General features: G+C 46.5%; 1 protein-coding gene across 1 annotated transcript; it reads right to left on the reverse strand.

The window, feature by feature from the left end:
- Positions 1-1,306: 1,306 nt before the first annotated feature.
- Positions 1,307-19,611, reverse strand: LOC139060427 (uncharacterized). Its single transcript, XM_070539560.1, has 5 exons — positions 19,479-19,611; positions 17,148-17,299; positions 12,105-12,172; positions 10,244-10,327; positions 1,307-1,487 (listed from the first exon to the last, which is right to left on the reverse strand). Exons 2-5 carry the CDS (start codon positions 17,264-17,266, stop codon positions 1,357-1,359), a joined length of 402 nt encoding a protein of 133 aa, XP_070395661.1. The 5' UTR covers positions 17,267-17,299; positions 19,479-19,611; the 3' UTR covers positions 1,307-1,356.
- Between the last annotated feature and the right edge of the window lie 638 nt (positions 19,612-20,249).

A 20,249-nucleotide genomic window follows, 5' to 3' on the forward strand; every position in this document is an offset into this window, starting at 1 on the left:
TTCCGGAACAGTAATCTTTAAAAATTAAATTGTGAGGTCTTACGTGCCAAAACCACTTGCTGATTATGAGGCACGCTGTAGTGGAGGACTCCGGAGATTTGGACCACCAGGGGGTTCTTTAACGTGCACCTAAATCTTAGTGCACGGGTGTTTTCGCATTGTGCCCCCACCGAAATGCAGCCGCCGTGGCCGGGATTTCATCCCGCGACCTCGTGCTCAGCAGCCCAACATCATAGCCACTTAACAACCACGGCGGGTACAGTAACCTTTACCGAGCAATGTATGCGGGGAGCGCTACGTGCTTCGCATTGCATGTAACCCCAGGAGCACTTTGTCATCATTTATGTGGTTCAGATGCTTGTTTTGAGCTTGTTCTCTATTGAAACATAAGCTGTTCCTTATGTTGTATGCGTAATTCCAAGCAATTTATATGCTATTCGTTTCAATTCTCTGATTGCTTGTAGCCTCTGCCTTACCGGGGTAAAGCATTGCGTTTGAAGGCACAAGCGATTGATGATGGCAGTTTTCTGTCAACGTTACGCCAAAAAAATATCCCTATTCGTACCCATAGACAACCTCACTGCAAAAATTTCAGTACCGCACCGATTGCTGCATGAATGTGTTGATTTGATAAGGGGGACTAGAGTCACGCGGAAATATGCCACGTTTTCATTCTCCTTGCGAGTCGTGCACGTCCAGTGAGGAAAAAATTCAAAAATTCAGACCGCACTCAGTAAAGACCAACTGACGCAGCGATATATCAACCGGGCCTCCTTCACATGCTCTGCACTCGCCGCTGACCTGAAGGCCTGATGTCGCTGCGGACATCACGTGTCTGTTGCCGCGTGCAAAAGTAACGGTCCTTTAAAGAATTTTTGGATTTACGTGCCGTAAAAAATGCTTCAGATTGCGAATGATCGTTCTGAGGGTTGCCTAGCAGTTTCCTGATCTTATCCTGATGGCGCTGAAGGTCTGTGAATGTTGTCCAGGGAAACTTGACAGACTAAGTATCCTATGGGATGCTACAAAAGATACATCACTATTGAATGTCCACCACTGCAAATGCAGCAGGTCTTTCAATTATACCACGTTCATGACAAACTCTGAAGAGCCACAGAGTTTTCTTTTTAACAGGGATTTGAGTAAATCAATGACTGAGTAAATCGAAATAAATCAACCAAGTACGCGATCTCCATAAACATTTTGTTTATTAACATCGCCAAACCTTGGTGCGACTGGGCGTTTGGGAGTGCGGAACGTTGTACGTGTCTCACACGAGTAACCGTAGCATTCGATCGATGAAGAGTCGCTACGTCGCGTCTCTCCGTCGTCGCTTCGGCCACGGTGCACCTGCGCCTAGTCGTAGGCATCCTGGCATGCATCGATGTCGTTAACTGAGACAGCTTCACCACATATGTCAGAAAATTGTTCCAGACAGGCTGTGGGAATGGAGTCTCGCACCTCATATGCGACCCAAAGTGTGCATTCTGCAAGCGAAAAAAAAATGTATAGATACCACTGACACTATCGTCAGTCTAGACGTGTAGCTGAACAGGGTGTACGCTTTAGTAATTATGCGCTTGAAGGCATATATATATGTTCCAGTGAGAATATTCATGTACACATCGTTGTTTCAATGCGTAATGAATTAAAGAAGAGAGCCGTTAACGATCGCTTGTATAGCGCTAAGAGAAGTGTGTATGCCTAAGCCGATTTGTCATAGGTGCCTAGTCTACAAAGATGGAGTTGGCCGCCATGGAAAGCGAAGAGGGCAGTGAAGGAGAGGACGATTGTCCTTCCAGAGCACTCCGTCATGACATTCAAACCTGCAAAGGCTCAAAACCTCTAGTACTCCAGAAAGTGCGTGTCCGAGCGCTGTAATAGTCGTTTGGGGGCGAACGCGTCACGCAAATAGGATGCTCGAGAGCCTGCGCTTGCACCGACACACGATCGGTGAGGGTCCGATCATCATCATCATCATCATCATCATCATCATCATAATCGTCGTCGTCATCATCATCATTATCATCATCAGCATCATCATCATCGTCAACATCATCATCTTCATCAGCCTGGTTATGGCCACTGCAGGGCAAAGGCCTCTCCCATACTTCTCCAACTACCGCGGTCATGTACTAACTGTTGCCATGTCGTAGTGATCCGCATAAAAAACCCCTATCTTCATTAAAACAGACTAAACATCCCCCCCCCCCACGCCCACCCACACACTGAAATCACGGTCGCGGTGGCCGCATTTCGAAGGGGAGGAAACGTAAAAGCGGCCATGCAGCGGGCAGTGGATGCACTTTAAAGAGCCCCAAGTGGTCAAAATTATTCTGGAGTCCCGCACTGCGGCTGGCCTCATAATGATATCTTTATTTTGCATGTAAAACAGCACAATTTCATTTTCTTTGCTGACTTAATCGAATAATTTCTTTCTGTTTCGTCCGTAATCGGCACACAACTGCCACTATGCATCTCCTGTATGTCATTGTTTTTAAGTGAGATATCGGCCTACGCACCAGAGGCGTGGGGTAAAGCGCGCGAAGCTAAGTGTTCGCTTCAGAAACGATTCCATATTGTTTCATGAACAAAGATACACACCGCAAATTTCGGAAAGCTCGCTCGGTCGCGATTGGCCGCCGGCTTGAGCATCTAGTAATAGGCGCTTTTATGTGCGCATTCTTAATGCCCTCAGGCAGGTATGCACTCCTGATGTTCCCCTTGAGGATTTGGATATGTCCGAAAAAATTACGCTAATACTTGCTATTCTAAATACTATAAATGCTGAAAATATTTTTTTCTTTAATACATTTTTATCTATTTGCTCAGACTCACCACCAGGTGACCAAATGAGACGGAAGTGCCTCACGTGGCCTCCAAAGTATTTGGAGAGTTAGTACCGGATAGTCGTTGCGTACAATGTTCCCCAGAATGGGGTCGTTGAACACGAGCATGCAAACATCTCGACGGCAGGTTAATTTTTCAACAACTGCTTCGCTATTGAAAGTTGAACTCGTTGTGCGAAGGGCTATGCTTAAAGACGAGAATGGACTGGCGTCATCTTGACTTCACTGGTCCGATGGGGGTTAGACCAACTTAGGCTCAAACAAGAATTCCCGCGCGAAAGTAGATAGAGAAGAGAACACTCAGTGAGGCGATATGGTATTGAGTCGGAGAACGAGCAGGATGAGCGTGAAAAGAGCGCTGAACGAACCGAGTACGTCCTGCGACGAATGCAGCGAAAAGACGCTGACCCCAGAATACCCGTAGAGGCAAGCAACCAAGAAGAAACCCCAGAAGAAAACAAGAATGGGAGCCAGATAAAGGAAAGCGAGAAGCCAGACAGCAACAATAAGAGTGACCAGAAAAACGCGCAAATGAAACCGGCAGCAAGCCAGCAACGCGAGGACAACGTCTGGCAGACTGCTTGAAGCGGCTGCAGCAATCCACGCTGAGCTCGGTACCTCGTGGAACGCATAATCCGAATTATCGAGCAGAAACTTAGGCGGATGATCGATCAGAAAACTGCATAAAGGCTTCAGCAGCGGTAACAGTTTTTGGAGCAAAGTGTTACTCAAATGACGAAATCGATGACGGAGAATTTCGAAAAGTTACGCGGGACGATCCTCAAGGAAGGCGAGAATATCGACACCCTCACCAACGCGATCAATAGCTTAACCATCAAGGGTGATGCGACTGCTGGGCGCCTCCTCACCCTTCAATAAGAACGAAAATAACTAAGAATGAAGCACAAACCGAATCAGAGCAAGGTACGAACGACTTCTGTGCCTCAAAAACGACAGTAAGAAGAGAAAAGACTAAATACTCAAAATGTGGCAATGGCATTGTCAATCGATGCATCATAAAAAGTGGAATACTCTACTATTCAACTTCATTAATCAACTGAACGTCACTGCCCCACAGGAATCAGAAACCGATGAACTTATACTCCGTGGCTATGGAACACACACAGTCCAGGGGATATGGACGGCCATTCTCACGAAGAAACAGCACACGGCGAAACATCACTGTATGAATCACAGGAAGGAACACACCCTCGTAGAAGCATTACCGAGAATGAACACACCCCTGTCTTTCTTCATCTTATACGCGCACAATCTGCCGTCTCAACACTAAATCTCTTGGATAGACTCCTCAAGGCGGTCAAGAAGATCACTAATGGAAAGAAATTATTCGTGTGGGAAGACTTCAACGCGCCCCACGTCACCTGGAGTAATGATGTCACCTACAAGAAGGCAGCAATATTCATGACGTGGCTCAACAAAACTGCTCTACATTGTGGAGCGAACCGTAACTCCCAATCAGAGTGAGAAACAGCACCTCTAGGAACACCAGCCCCAACCTCATCCTTTCCATAGGCAAACCGCAGGTCCAGTGGAAGAGGTTGGACAAAACCTTAGGGAGTGATCACCGCATCCTTCACACAACGATACAACACCAGAAGACCCCTGAAGACTGGCCAGGCCAAGATCATGGGCAGGGCCGCGCTTAGGAAACAAGGGGTTCCGGACGTGCAATACATACAAGACTGGATGAATCGAATCATATAAATGGGGACAAGTACACCAAGACCGTCCAACTTAGCATCGACAACTTTGTGTCGGTCCCCACTTCATCCACCTGCGGGAAGGAAGGCAGGGCCTGCTCACGTGATGGAAAAGGGCAAAAAAGAAATAGCAAACTCAAGTTTGCATCGCCACCGTCATGAGGCAAGTGGAGGAGTGCGTCTAGGAGTTGGCCCGCTGGAACGAAGTGTACGACCCGCTCCAGGGCAGCTTGAGCAACGGCGTGACGCTGGCAATCATAAAGACGGGGCTAGCCAAGACGGAATGGAAGACCGTCGCGGAGGGTCACATCTATTGTTTGATTCACAACTTCCAGGCGATGCAGGAAGAGGTCCTGAAAGCCATCACCGAAGAGTACCTGGGTACTCAACACCAACAGCCCGCGGTATCACCCTAGCAGGGTACACGGACCAATGAAAGCAGGAGGTGGATCGCATTTTCCCCCGCCGAGGAAATCGAAGAGGAACACGACACCAGTGGGAGACAGAATATATCATAAGGCGCTCCACAACCTGGACATCGAGGCCACGAAACACTTCCTAAAGTAAAAAAACGAATGCAGGGAAAACGGCAATATCCCTGCGGCATGGAAACATGTGGAGTGTGCCCCGATATGGAAAACTAACAAGCCCATCAATCTACAAATCGTGCACCTGATCTTTCTCATGGCGTGCGGAGGCGAGTCAGTCAAACACGTGTTTCACAACCGACTTGCCCTGTACCAGGAGGAAGCGGTATTCCTGGCAAGCCTCATGTGCAGCTTTCGACCCCACCTGTCGAGGCAGGATGTCATCCTACAACTAAAGGAACGCGTGACAGCGGGATCACGAAATAAATTGGCGGGATCCTGGCCTTGGACGTCAAGGGAGTATTCGACAACCTCTTCAACTGTGCTGTGCTTTACAGCCTGCAGAAGGCAGACTGCGGCTAGAATATTTAGAACTGCGTTCAAGACTGAAGGGCCCCGGTAGGACTAGCCCACCTCAGAACGAAAAAGTTCAAAGCCCCGCAATAAGGAGCCTTTCAGAGCTCGTCGCTGCTATTCATTCTTGCGATGATGCGCTTGCTGTTATTCCAGAGAGAACATAATTATTCGTCATTGCTCGTTTATTTATTGCTCATAATTATTCCTCATTCCTCAGAGAACCTAATCATTCCTGAGTCATTCCTCATTTTCCCCTTATTACTCCTGAGAGAACTCAGGGGCATCAAGCATGCGTTATACGCAGACATAACTATCTGAACTAGGCAAGGCCTTTGCCCCGGAGAGCAGCAAGACCCGCTGCAGGTGGTGGTCGACATGACCGAGAGAAACCTGCGCGACTACGACCTCGCGTGCATCCCGTAGAGCTCTGCACTGCTGCTGTTGAGGGGGAGTATGACAGGGCGCCCTCTACCGGAGACGCCTTACCCCAAACTAACAATGAACGACATCAGAATGCCCAAGGTGACCAAGATAAAGTCTTGGGGCCAGGACTAGGCAAAGATGTGATAAAATATATTTTGACAACGAATATTTAAGATACAGATACAAGATACTACCGCAATGATTATATCCGGTATGATACTTACAATTTGCACCTTTGATACTTCGGTGCATATGAATTTTTTAATTATAGATCTATATAATGTAGCAGCAAACGCGTATGCCTAAAATGTTTACTTAGAAATTTCGCAACTCTGACCAACCTTGTTTGATTTGAATGAAATGTCTGTTAGCATCTCAAAATGTTTGTTTTTCTTGCTCAAAGTATAATATTTTCGTTATAAAACAATTTATTTGGGTTGCTTTAACTGCTTAAAGTGAAAATTATTTATACACTGCGCTGGCAGCTGTTTTTGCTTGCCGCTTTTGTAATTGATGGTAGTCGTTACGTTCTCTGCCGCCCAACTAGTGGGTCTCCATGTAATTAAAAGAACGTAAATAAAAAGCCTGCGCACGATGACGCAAATACCACTGTGGAGTTTTAGAGAAACACCGCTGTCGAGCGAGACCACGTTACTCTATTCCACCAATAGGGACGCGCAGACCTCGTCGCGTGCCCTCGCTGGAGCGCACTGGCGGAAAGAATAAAGCGTGTCGCTGCCTTTAGCTTTATTCAGAGGGCTTCGTGGCGAGAGCATCATATTCAGAAGCGTAGTTCAGCCAACGTTAATAGTTTTGCAAGGTGTCGTTGCGATGACCAGTACCACGTATATTGATATACATGATGCATTCATTCATGTATCGGAAATACAGGTACTGGGCGCAATACCGTAAAAAATATTCCCAACTTTTTCTATTCCCATGCTGCAATCAGCCCACCGCGATTGGTCGAAAGCTTTTTCGGACCACCCCCACTTCACCTGTCTGTCACGCGGCGTGACGAAAACCGCTTTAGCTCCCCATCTGATATGACGTGAACACACTGATTATGCATGATTTGACCGAACTAAAGTTAATAGCCATTTCTGATTCGGCGCCTTCTCACCTATGGGTTGAAAGTCTTCGGGCTGCACCCACTGCACCTGCCTGCCACGCGACGTCGCAAAACCGAAAAACTCACTGCGTCAAAGTGACATGTACGCGTTTAAGAAGCATTAATATGCTGAACAAAACTGAATTTTCTTCTGAATAACCACAGATTGCACCTTTCCGAAATGAATAAAAGATGGCTGCTGCCGATCGCTCATATACTGGCTACATCGCACCTGCCGAAGAGCATGGGTTTATTTGCGCATAATAAAACATTTTGCTTGGCCGTGTAACGTTTTAGAGCAGATTGGGCACGCTTACGATCTCGCTCTGCCAGCTCTTGTTCGCTGAGGAACCCTTTTAGCGCCATTCTTAAGCTTCCGTCGCATGCCGCCACGATTTTCGACCAGCCACCGCAAGCTGAGTAAGGGAAAGCGGACCAATTGCAGACACTGTCACTACCCTTTTCATCCGGTTATCGATTTTCAGTGCAGTGACTCGGCCCCATCGAGTCCCTCTCCAAGTGAGCATGTTCCTCGCCTGTTGTCTGCCAATTAGATAAGGCAAGCCGCTCAGTGTAGGCAATGTTATTCGCTTTGCAAGCAAACAAAAGTGACCTCCTAAGAGCTCAAAGAGCGTTTGACTGGTCGGTTCAGAAAACCCCGCGGGTGGTCCCCCGATGCTTGCGTCAGCTATTACGGAAATTTGACGTCAGCAAATTGGAATAAAAACATATTGGAATAGGTTTACGTTATAGCGCCCACTGATACACATCTTACCGGACGTATAGTGGTACAGATACAAGATTCCCAAAGAGTGTTTCAGACAGTATCTAAGATACATCTATCTTCGATACTGCTCAGCACTGCCTGGGGCTCACCCTGTAGAAGGATGGCGGCGGGAATGGCTACAATCAACCAACTCAAGGAGACCGCCATGCGGGTCGTCCAAATCATAAAGAGGGTTGCGAACCGGCGACACCGCCGTAAGGAGCAGGATAGGTTTAGGATAGTGCAGGCCCTGGCCACCAGTTTGGTAACGTACGGCATGCTTTACCTGGGGCTCGAAAATTTCATCGACGAATACTACACTCCCTAATCCGAAATTTGAGCAGAGCGACATATGTGTCTTCATTTCTAGATATATTGGCTGGAGTGGACAATCTATCTCGCGCGGCACGTCTGAAGCAGAGCGAGTGTGGCGCGATAGCAGCTGCCGCAAATGGACCTCCCAGACGACGCGGCTACTCTGGCGCCATCTCGTAGTCAACGTTGCCGCAAAGAGAGTGTGTGTATGTGGTTGTGAAGAGGAAGAGGAGCCGGCGAGCTGGTCTTGCGTGGCACTACGCTTTTCTTCACAAGCTTTCGTCATGCTCTCTTCCTCCGCTTTCCACCTAATGGTATGGCTACACCCTCCTCGCGTTCTCTTTGCTATTGCGTCTTCATCTGCCGCTGCGCTCCTCCTTCACCTTTGCTGCGCTCGTTCATTCGCCTACGCCGAAGCCCCTTGCAGCGACGGGCACCTAAGAGTTTCACTCTAAAACAGTGGCCTTGGCAAGCTGGATGCTCTGATAGGAAAGGCGTACAAGATGTCGTTGGGGCTACCTCAGATGGCGTTGGCTGGAAACCTACTTTTTTGGTTTTCTACATCACTTGGCAAGAGCTGGTGGACGTCTTGAGAACGAGTGAACTCGAGATAATAAAGTTTAGGAAGACGAGAAGAGACTTTGAGAAGCATATGTTACCGAGGAGAAAGCGACAAAGGCAGGAAAAGAATTTCGCAGCAGCTACGAAACGAATGAAATTCATAGCACTGCCGCACTACAGGCATCCCGAGCATCATAAGGGAAGAAGGACGGCGAGAATAAAGATGCTCAGAAAGGCGTATGAACCCGACGAGGATGTCCGCTAAGGGGATGCCACGAAGTACAGAGGGATGAAAGCGCGCGCTGTCAGCGCGACGAACATGAGAGGACAGCAGCTCGTGGCCGCGTCGGTTGCCACCCGGACCGCGGACTCGGCCGAGGGGACGCGATCGTCTTCGCGGTGGGAGCCGCGATGAGAAAGAAACAAGTAATGGTGATAACGGACCCGCAAGCGGCGTGTAAGCAGTACGGACTTGAAAGGATAAGTTCTCCTGCTTCAGACGCAGCCAAATGGACCAAGGACCTCTCGGACATATACATAGTCTTGACTCTGGGCCATGAGTCTTTCTTAGGGAACACGACGGCACTCAAGACAGCCCATGAATACTCTTCGGGCTAACCCGCCAAGCCGCTGTGCCACGCCACGGGAGACTCTGACGAACATGGACTCAGACGACACAGTCAAACGTGGCGCATTACAGACTCGGCAGGTGAAGGCATCCTCCTCCACCGCAACCCAAGCTAACGAGAGGGGACGCCGTAATATGAAGAAGGCTACATGCAAAGAGCTTTCAGCACAGGATACTCTCCCACACGATGTATCTTCCATGCGATGACTACGCCTGCAAGAATTGCTCAGCGCCATGCACCCTCATACCATATGGTAGACCATATGGTATGCCAGTATGCGCACAGTATGACCTTGCCATTTATCCCCCAACCCCTACTGCGAAGAAGTGGGATGACCAGCTGACCAGCTCGTGCTCTGAGGACCGATTTCGACTTGTGGACAGAGCGCGGCGGGCGGAAGGGACCATGATGTCTTAAAGTGAAGCGGCACCTTTAAGGACGTTTGATTTCATTTTTCGCTCATTTCCTCGCTGAATATTTTGTCCCATTTTGTTCCCTTTTTAAAGCACCCGCTTTCGTCGACGCCTTGCCAATGGCGCATTTGTTTGTTGCGCGGGGTCAAAGATGTTCGGAGTGTAGGGGTATAGAAGGGATTGTCCCCATTCCCTCCCACTCCTATTTGAGAGCGCCACTGGCCTGTGACTCACTTTGACATTTGGCATTTCCCTTTAGTGTTTCTCCGCTCTAACAGCCCGCTACACGAATCATATTGATCTGTGAGGAGGAGCAGCGAAGGGGGGGAAGGGAGTTTGCTTTCCTGAGGCACTCTCCACTCTGCCTACGCCACGGTGTGTGGCAGTTGATTTAACTGAAAAATGTAAAATGGTCATGCTCCCGTCTGTCCAATATTCTACTATTAAACTTCTATTTTTATGAAAAAAGATTTTTTAAGACAAGCGCACGCAAAAAATGCATTGTACTTACGGTCTCCGAAGTGAGAAAATTCTGCAATAGCGCAATTCTTGTAGTCCGTGTAGAGGAAGCGACCAGCTTCAACAGGGCTGTTTTCTGAAAATCACATAGAATGTAGTCACATTAAATCTTCTCTAATTTCTGCATCGCTATAGGAAGAGTCTTACGGATAATTGCAGCGATACGTGTCAGAATAGCCGCACTTGTTAATTATGCGGATGCGTGTGGTGCACGAATGATATGAATTTGACGGTGCGAAAGCATCAAACGGCCCACTGAGTGTGGGGGCGGCATCGGTCTTCCGGACCAGCGAATAACGGCACCTCAATTTCCATTGGCTGTGACGCGACGTCATGTGCTCGCCTGGACTTTGCAGAGTGGACTGCCCCAGAAGCGCGCCATGTGGTGCGTGAGGGGAAGGAGCATAGCCGACGCGCCACGTCACCTTCCCTCTCACAAGCCTGTACTATCCGCGCGTACCTTGTCCAGACAAGCCCTCACCTGCGTTCTAACTACGTCTCGGTAATCGTAGAGAAATATATGCAGATATATTAAAAACAAAATAAATTCGAAAGTAGCGGATTTGGCTGAAGTGAGTTTAGAACCTGCGACGCCACGCTTAGAAGCCGCGTCTCTTACTGGCCAAGCCTCTCAACGTGGTCGCTTGCCCGTGAGGAGTTCATAACTCGAACGACTGTTCAGCGGCGATCAAACGGACACTAAAGTTTCGCATTCACAACCTACGATCGTAAGCAGTCCTTAGGTGTCCTCGGGCTTTTTTAATACGATCTGAATTATGCTACTACCGACTGACACTGGTGACCGTGTTGATAACACAGGGATAAAGCCTAATAATTGAGTCATCTTTCATCACCTTGATGACAACTTAGCCTTTCGGAGCCATAGTGAATGTTCCACCATCTGAACCCGTGAAGTATTCGAGAGGGCGGACTGGAAGCCCCAGATCCACTGGCTCTATACAGCCGAACGGACACCTTTATTATAATGTTCTTGGGGCCTCCGAAATATTCTGGTATACAGGTCAATTTGCTGTAAAGGTCGAGCAAGGCACAATTCGCAATACAATTCGAACATAATTAATGTTTCGTTAAACAGGTGATGTTCTTATTGATGTGCTTGGCTATACTTACCATAATTGTGCAATGTTAGTAAATGTAGGCAGGAAAGTAATGAAAAAGTAATCCATTACTTTTTAATAGTTCGCCGCTTACGTTTATGGAACAGTAATCTACGGTAATAAATTGCATACTAAGGAAAAAAATTGTATTTGTAATCGGCTATTTGTTTCTGTAACTTGCACAGGACTAGCTCAAGAAGGATTACAGCGTGTATTGGCTGACGGCTTCGTGATGAAGTTCATTCGAGTCGGTGATAGTCCGTGCGAAAGAGACTAGTTTACAACGATTGTCTGTTTAGGCAACTAACTATGATTTCAGGAATTAGCAAAATAGGGAATGTCCTTCGTTGGCAGACTCATCGCACCTGTGTGGAAAGTGGGGAGCATCGGATATACTTAAGCAGATATATTTTTTTGTTACTAAATTATACTGCCTGCAAAAGCTGGCTCTGCTGCTGCGTCCACACTGGTTATTACGCATTGCTTGATTCCACTGCTGAAGATTGGCAGTGTTCTTGACGTCACGCGTAATCCTCGCCACATTTAAGACCTAAAGACTGGAGGAACACCGCTGCAATGGCAATCGACCGTTTGCCTGAGGTAGCCACGTTGCGCTGTTGATACTTTGTTGAGAGACCGCTCACGTGCCATCTGCTCTACTGTTTCCCTCATTTGTTGTAGTTGTGCTTACACTATGTAAATAAAACCAAATGTAATCATTGCGGCTGCACTTACTTGATCCTACGGTGTATAGAGTGACATCCGGTGAATCGCCTGGAATGTGGTAAAAAGGCACTTTCTTTCTGTAAAGGCAAATAAATATCGTTATTGCCCGGCAGACCATGAAGCTTGAAACAAAGTACAGAGAGCTCCGACATCAAAATTCCCGCTTTATTTTAGAATATCAAATGTGCCTCCATTTTCCGTACTTGCAACGTGGCTCCTAAGACAGCCCGCACAACTGATGTCTTCAATGACGGTCGCGTGCGAAACTTCAGTCATCAAGTGAGCATAGAGAAGCTCTGGGAAGTACACAAACACAATCTCCGCGGCCTATAGCGACAAGAGCAGCATAAAAAGGTTGATTGGTCGAATGGTTGACATTGTGAAGTATAGAGATTGCGAGAGATTCGCCATTACCCGTACTTCAAGCAACAATGGTGGTAATGTGTCTAAAAGCAAAATTTTGACCTATTGCTGCGTAATTATACAAATAAGTTCGCCCATAATATTACGCAATATTCTGTGTACTTCATTATGCTTCCACTATATTTAAACGTACTACTATGGAAAGCGATGGTCGGAATGCTGAAGTTGCTGGTGTTTGCGTCTGTATTGCTCCACATTTTTAACGGCGCATTAGTTTTTTGTTTAAAAAGAAATATTCCTCCTAATTTTTTTCAACAGCTCTGTTTTAATGTAATACCAGAGTTTGAGTCCTTAGAGGTTAAATGAGGGACGAGGAAAATCGTAGTAAATCGTTTCAGGAAAGTATTTTCCATGGATGTGCCGTCAACTTGCAAGGTTTAGATTAAATGTTTTCTGTAAAATCCTCTCAGTTGAAGTGTATTTGCTAGCTGCCACGGTACCACTTATTTCGTAAATATGCTACACCTTTTAGTGAAAGGACTCAACTTTATTCTCAATTTCCAGCTCAGTTAACTTCTGCTCACTGAGTGCTCTCCGTTGTCTCACTCTCGAAAGTATACAGGCATATTCTTTCGCGCCTATTTGTTTACGGTACTCTTAAATTATTGAATTCGTTGTAGGCTCCTGCCTCATCTTGTCCCGAGCTCATCCCCCCCCTCCCAAAAATAAGAGAAAAGAATGAAAGAAGGAAAAAAGAGAAGAGAAAAGAAGCCGTGTCATATGGCGGAATTTAAGAAATACCAATTACCCAAAGGCTAACACATGTTGGTGAAATCATTATTTCGTCAGATTCCTATGACGTTTCATCCATTAAATCCAATTTTGACTTATAACTTTTCTCTTTTGGTCGGCGCGTTGGAAGTGTGTCTCTCTTTCAAAAGTGCGTTTGCTCTCCACTTAATCGCGCTCCTCACATTATCCATAGAGCTCATACATATAATTTCACTGACCATGCACTAGAAGTTACTCACCTACGGGATCACACTAAGCCATCATCAGCTTTATTTCCCCATCGCAGCCAGACTTTAAACACCTTTCCTTCAGCATTGATATTATCAGTTTCCCGTTAAGGTTTATGCAAAGACTTACAAAGAATGTTTTAGATTGAATAATTGTGACAGTTATCCCTCTTCAACGAAAGCCCAGCCCTTACGTAATACCCCTTCGGGAGCGTGTAAAATACTGAATGGATGAATGATTTAATTAATACTCGTACAGGCTATACGTGAAATCATCAAGGAGACCTGAGCGATAGCCTTAACGATGGCAGCGTTAATACATTCAGGTAACATATACTAGGGGTCGCTGGCCAGTTTTGTCTGCTCCTAGAGGGATATCTTATTGACAGGCAAGACACAGGTTGAACAAAGCTTGTGTGCTCTGGCCCGCTACTCTGCACTGGGGAAGAGGGAAGGGGAGTGATAGTATTGGGATGACTGTTGATGATAAAAGACGTGTTGAGTGCCTATGTACATTAGACGGTGGTCGTACTAGAGCCTCTCGTCTAGTTTTTTCTTTTTGTCACACAGGAGCTTAAGCAGCTCTTTCCTTTACGCATTGCAGTTGCAGTATCCGGCCATGGGCCGAAAAATAACATCATCCGACGGTGGTTGCTTCCCAGAGTTGGTTAGGGAATTATACAGTGTGCGTCTTTCCAGCATTTATGCTGGAAAATCATTTATGCGCATTCCGTCGTTTCAGGCGTCTGACAGCGGTCACAATCAGGGTTTTTCGAGCATAGTGGCCGATGAGTTGCGTCTAGCGGCAATGGAAGCAACGACCAGCCAAACTGTTCGTAGCAATACGGGTTTGATGCGCGTAACCTGTGGGGAAAAACGTTTGGGTCGATCATATACAGGTGTCTGTGAATGTTGTCTGTGTGGGCTCTGTGTATAATTGGGAGGTCCTGCATGAGTGCCTCGATCACTGATTCTAGTATAACGTATGTGATGACTTCGCCTAGAGTGGCGTTCGCTAAAACTACCAGGGCTTCTAATCTTTGTGCTCACACACAAACATCCTAAACAAGTGGACGCGAGGAGATAGAGAGAGATCAAAAGAGGGGAGAGTTGCTGCGATTGCTCAATGCCAGAGCACGGCACGAATAGTGCGGGACATCTCGGCTCTGCTGTCAGGTACGGCAGTTGTATTCGTCCACTTTCATTTCGCTTTCCTTTGTCGCTTCCAGGTATCAAACAAATCTAACAATGAATAATCCTTAAGCTTCTCTTGGCTTCGTCGCCTGATTGCTTTATATGAGCAAAGCTTCGATCGGGCTGGTTGGCACTAAGTAACTCTTAGTTTCATAGCGCAGAATTTTCACATGCGTTATCTCCGCAAGTTGATTGGTTTGATTCTCATTTTCTTTGCTTTATTCCATTCATTTGCTCAAAGTGTCTGGCAGTTAGGATCGGCTGGAAATTAGCGCACGTTCGGTTTTGTTTGTCTATTTCGTATTTGGCTAAAAATTGTGCGCTTCAACTATAAGACACTTATGTTGTTGTGGCCATAGCGGATGTTTGCTATGGTATCGCTATTTGAGTAGGTTCATGTTGAAACACCTAACGAATCTCTTTTGTGCTTGTTATTACATGCTCTCAACTGCCTTGCGAAGCAGCGCGCCAGAGAGAAGCTGCAGCAGCAGCAGTGGAAAACTTGAACGAAGAAGCAAGAAATAATAATACTTCACCGACTATTAGGATACACCGTAATGGGAGTTTTGGCGTACTAGCTTAAGTGTTTTGAATTCGCAACATATTATGGCAAAACATTTGGTTGGGAAGCATAGGGTCCTCAAGGCGGCGTGGCTGAGTCTCTGCTGCACACAAAGCACTTCCACCGGTTGCGCCGCTCATTGTTCGGAAAGAACTGGCTTTGTAGTATGATTTATATTGTCGCGTGGTAGTAACCGCGAAGAACGACACATTGTCGAAACTGTGATACTGTCAACCTGCACGCATATCCTGTAACGCTGAAGGCTTTCACGAGGAAGGCATAATATATAGAAAACAAACACATATCCGCCCACTCCAGAGCGGAATAGTCCCCTACGCACGTGTGCTTTTTTGCATCAAGTTTATTCTCTCTCTCTCTTGTCGAACTTATGAGTTACGAATTTATTGGGCGCACTTGTGCTCAGCGAAACAAGTAACACTCAAGCACAAAGACATCGGCGAGCAGAGTCTGTGATCGTCGAAAATATGATTTCTGGGTCAAGGGTTTCGGCTTTTACACATGACTGGTCGAAGGATCCCTGCAGTGTAATCGCTGGTGAGGGCGTGGCTTCCAGAAAGCAGAACACCATTCGCGTCGCACATGCAGTAACATTAAAAACATACTTGGTGTCTGCAGCGAACATATAGAACAAACGATAACATCCGAGAAGCTTCTGATACAGGCAAGCGCATCGTGCTTCGTCGGAGAACGCTTAAAATTTGTTAGCCTGTGAAAAGCAGTAACCGAGGAAACACCAAGAAAGGAACAGACGGTGGATGGATGGATGGATGTTACGAACATCCCCTTTGGAACGGGGCGGTGGGTTGTGCCACCAAGCTCTTGCTATTATACCGCTTATTGTCCTACGCTGGTTAAACAATAAAAAGAGAGAAAAAAAACGCTATGATCTCCCAGAACTAAATTTTCGGATCCCCTATTGTGAACTGTGCTTTTGTACGTCACCGTTTTTCGTTGTTTCCCTGCGTTTATTATAAACATGGTGTTCTAGACTTTCACAGTTAAGAGCCTTGTACACGGGCGTTGGTAATAGGATCGCTTACATCAACGAGATCCTTACACAGGCGCCCACTATTCACGCGCGCTAGGCGTTGCAATTAGAAGTACCTCCGTTTCTAAAATGCTAAAAGAGGTTCCAACTTCTTGTAAATATCCATGGACATTTCTGCCGTTCGTATCACACGTCGAGACAGTGAGTGAGCTTTGGCAGCGTATTTTGGCGTCGCATCTGAATAACTATTCGCACGAAGGCATTGTCGTGATCCCTCACAAAAGAATAAAGAGATAGGCGGGATGGGACTGCAGCTTTTCTGACGTAAAGGGGCGGGCAAGTGCGCGCTTCGTGAAGGGTTAAGGAATAATAAATACTCTTTCCCCCACATACCCAGGTAACGGTCAGTTTGGCCAATCCGCACAACTGCAACCAAGGAAATGTGTTATCGGTTGTTTATTTTCTCTGTCTTTTTCTTTGTTTTATCGCACAATCTTATAATTAAAATTGCAAGTACCCTTCATGAAACCAGTACTTAAGGCGCACCCTGCTTTACTAAGAGGAAAATGGGACCGATTTTTCTCAGAATTGTGGAAACCCCTAAAGATTGCGTCTACTAGCAACACTTTTTTTTCGAGAACGGGTGAATCCGTGTACATGGCATATCGTCAGGAGGCTTTTACGTAACAGTTCCGTTGCTCTTTCAGACACCTTGCTTCCTCTTGCTCTATTCGAGCTCAACATCATTTCAAATTGCGTCTGCCGCTGCGCTAGCTCCAGCAGCAGCTGTCCGGATAGGCTGCCCGTCAACCAGCGCCTGCTTTAGGCGTAAAGCCAACCACTCCCAAAGAGGTGCGCGAAAGTTATTGGCAAGTAAAGTGCTTAAGGAACTTGATATTACCTACCTCCCTTTCCCGTCATCTCCGGCCAGTGACCAAATGTATGTGGCAGTTTTTGTCCTCGGATCAATAGCTACTCTGCGCGCAGAGAGGCACTCCAAAATACTGTCGTTGTTGGCGTCCATGACCGCATTGGGGTGGTCAAAGGCTTCAAATGTCTGCGGAAAAAAGATATCGCCAACTGTACCTCCCGAGCCGCAAAGTTATCTTCCAGTGATTGGGCTGTTCAGCTCGTTATTTGGATTACAGCGTCGTAAAAAGATGTCTAATAATTTTTCAAGAAAATGGCATCTCTTTGCATTGAGATGTGATGAGCATATAGGCATGAAACCTTATTGCACCATAGCCAAGCGAAATATAATAAATGTTTGGCCTTATTGTACGAAACTGCGTGCCTATCATCGAGGCAACGCCTGCTCCTCCCTCTAATCACTCATCCCCTGCTGCCACCAGCCATTGCTCATCCATACCGAGGAAGGAAATAAATTTGATCTAGAAGCTCGTGCATCTTGAATCTCATTCCCCTTGCAAATTCACTGCTACGAAGCAGATGTTAAGTTTGCGGTATGAATCGTAAAAATAAGCATTGCGTAAAATATACGCAAGTGAACATTTGAAATGCATTCAAATCTACGTGTCAATACCGCATATATTGAAAACGTGCAGCAGCTGTGAACGACGGTCACGGTTAACGGTCACTGATATAACTGCAGGCATGATAGTTCTCTAGGCGACGGTTATTATTCTGAAGCAGAGGTTATTATTCATCTGGTTTCGGCAGCCAAACTATGCTCACATAATGGTCCACCACACGTGTGTGATGTTTTCTGTAAACACCGTTTCAAACATTTCTTTCCATCCGGCCTCCGCGAGGAAACTTTATATGTATGCTGAAAAACATGGTAGCGCTTTTTGTTGCAAGGTAATGCGCGTTTGCACACGAACTTTTGAGCTGTTGGAGCCACGGGCGTAGTCAGGATTTCATTTCGCGGGGGGTCCTACTCCTTATGTGTGCGCTCGTGCGCATGTTTGTATATGTGCCTGTATATATGTCTTTCTTTCTTTCTTGATTTATTTAGGACAATGCATATATTGTCTCATGGGACACGGCAAAAGGCAAACATTTGCCTGACAAGGCCGGGCCACCCGTACATAGGCAGCAAAATAGCAGTGGCAGGTTTTCAGGAGAGCACACATGAAATTAAAGCAGCACACATTTGCCAACACTTGAGTACACAATTCAAAGAAAGAAAGAAGGTTAAATTTTACACAGTTTTCTAAGCATTTGAAGCACAAAAACAAAAATATGTACGTATTTTTTTTATACTTGTAGTTGAGGATTTCTATTCGTCTTCGGATAGTGACTATTTTTTTACCGTCTTAAAGCTCTGCTTTGAAATCCCAGAATTTAGCACGTCCAATACCAAGGGGTAGCCGTTTAGAAGGTTAGGAAGTTGAACTGATAGTTTTTGATCTCTGTATCTTGTTCTGCAACGTGGTTTTCCTATGAGTGTTATGCTGAGGTTATAGCTTGTCATTCTGCCATGGTATTTGCTTTGGAAGGAACATTTGTCTTCCCAGAATTCCCAGAAAGTTACGCTCATGCACCCGTAACCATTGATGATGAAATAAATAAGCAGCGGATTTATCTGTTGCCTCACTGAATACGCAAGTGCAAAACATTCACGACAAAATATTCCAAAGTGCCAAGTATACCGTTGTTGAGTGAAGGATTCAGGACATTTTGGCAGAAGTTACTCCCTTTCATTCGCATTATTTTCCTCGTGTAACTTAACGTAGTGGTAACAAGAATAGCGCTGACAACAGCAGGTCATAGACCAACCATAACACAAAGCATTTCGTCCGTTTTATTTAGTTAGTCCTAATTAGTACAATGTAACTGTACTTCGCCAACGGCATTGGCTGCTACAGAAATCAACATTTCAGTTGCAAGCAAAACAATGGGCTTAGTAAAGCTTTTCTTAACCTAAGTTATGCTTTCGATCTACTGTAATTATTAGCCTTCCACAGTATTCGAACCAATATAGGTGTAGTGTTTTGTTTAATTTTCTTCTATTATAATTCGTGTATCTGAACGCTCATGTGCAACTAGTACTGCATTGGAATTATAATGAAAGCGCTTACATTGACTCGCAACTCCCGCGTCAATCGAACATGCTGCCGTAAAAGCCTTCCCATGGAGAGACGTAAATTGGCGCTTCATAACGATGCTCGCCCACCCTCGCTTAAAAATATGAGGGAAACAATAGACAGTTGTAGCCCAGCGCGTTTCCGAGCCAGTGGGCTTTCCGGGCGAGTGGACACGTCAGTACGCACGTGCGGTACGCTGGGGCTGCCAGCGTGTTTACGGAACGGGCCAATCGCTCGCTGGTATCCTTTCCCTAGCGGAGCGCCTGCAGCGGACCAGCGGACCAACAAACGTGGGGACCACCCGCGCGAATAGCGGCATTTCGGCGGCGTCCTCTTCAAACGTGGCGGTGGCTCCCCTGCAGGTTTCAGCAACGAGCGCGTTTGGTAACGATTTCAAGTGGATGGCCCGTGATCGAGAACCTTAAGCGACCGCAATGAGTGTGCGAAGGAGGCAGCCGTCTGGCTGGCCATCGCTTCTGCCAACTGCAGGATTATAATCAATGACTCGAAGTCAGGTGTTCCTAATTGCTCTAAAGAGCGTACCTGCCACGAAGCATATAACATCCTGAAGCAAAACTCATATCGGTCCACCGTCATGATTATCTGGGCACCGGCGCATTCCTCATTGCACGGTAATGAAGTGACCCACACCATTGCGCAAGATTTTACCAACCGCGCTATTGGCCACAATAACCTGACATCCCTGAAGGGTCGGATGGTCTATTTCCAGGAGATCACCACCCACTAACGCTTGAGCAGGAAGCTCTATCACCACCAGGCGACAAATCTCTATCTTAGGGGGAGGAGGTCACTTGGCGGAGATTGCAAACGGGCACCTTCGCCAACTTGAAAGTTTATTCCAGAATTTACCCTGGCGAATACTCTGAAGCATGCTTCAGGCCCCGGCTGCCGGGACAGACGACTGCACATTAATCCTATGATATGGGCCTGCCGGGC

This window comes from Dermacentor albipictus, chromosome 5, assembly GCF_038994185.2.
Source record: "Dermacentor albipictus isolate Rhodes 1998 colony chromosome 5, USDA_Dalb.pri_finalv2, whole genome shotgun sequence".
NCBI lineage: Eukaryota > Metazoa > Arthropoda > Arachnida > Ixodida > Ixodidae > Dermacentor > Dermacentor albipictus.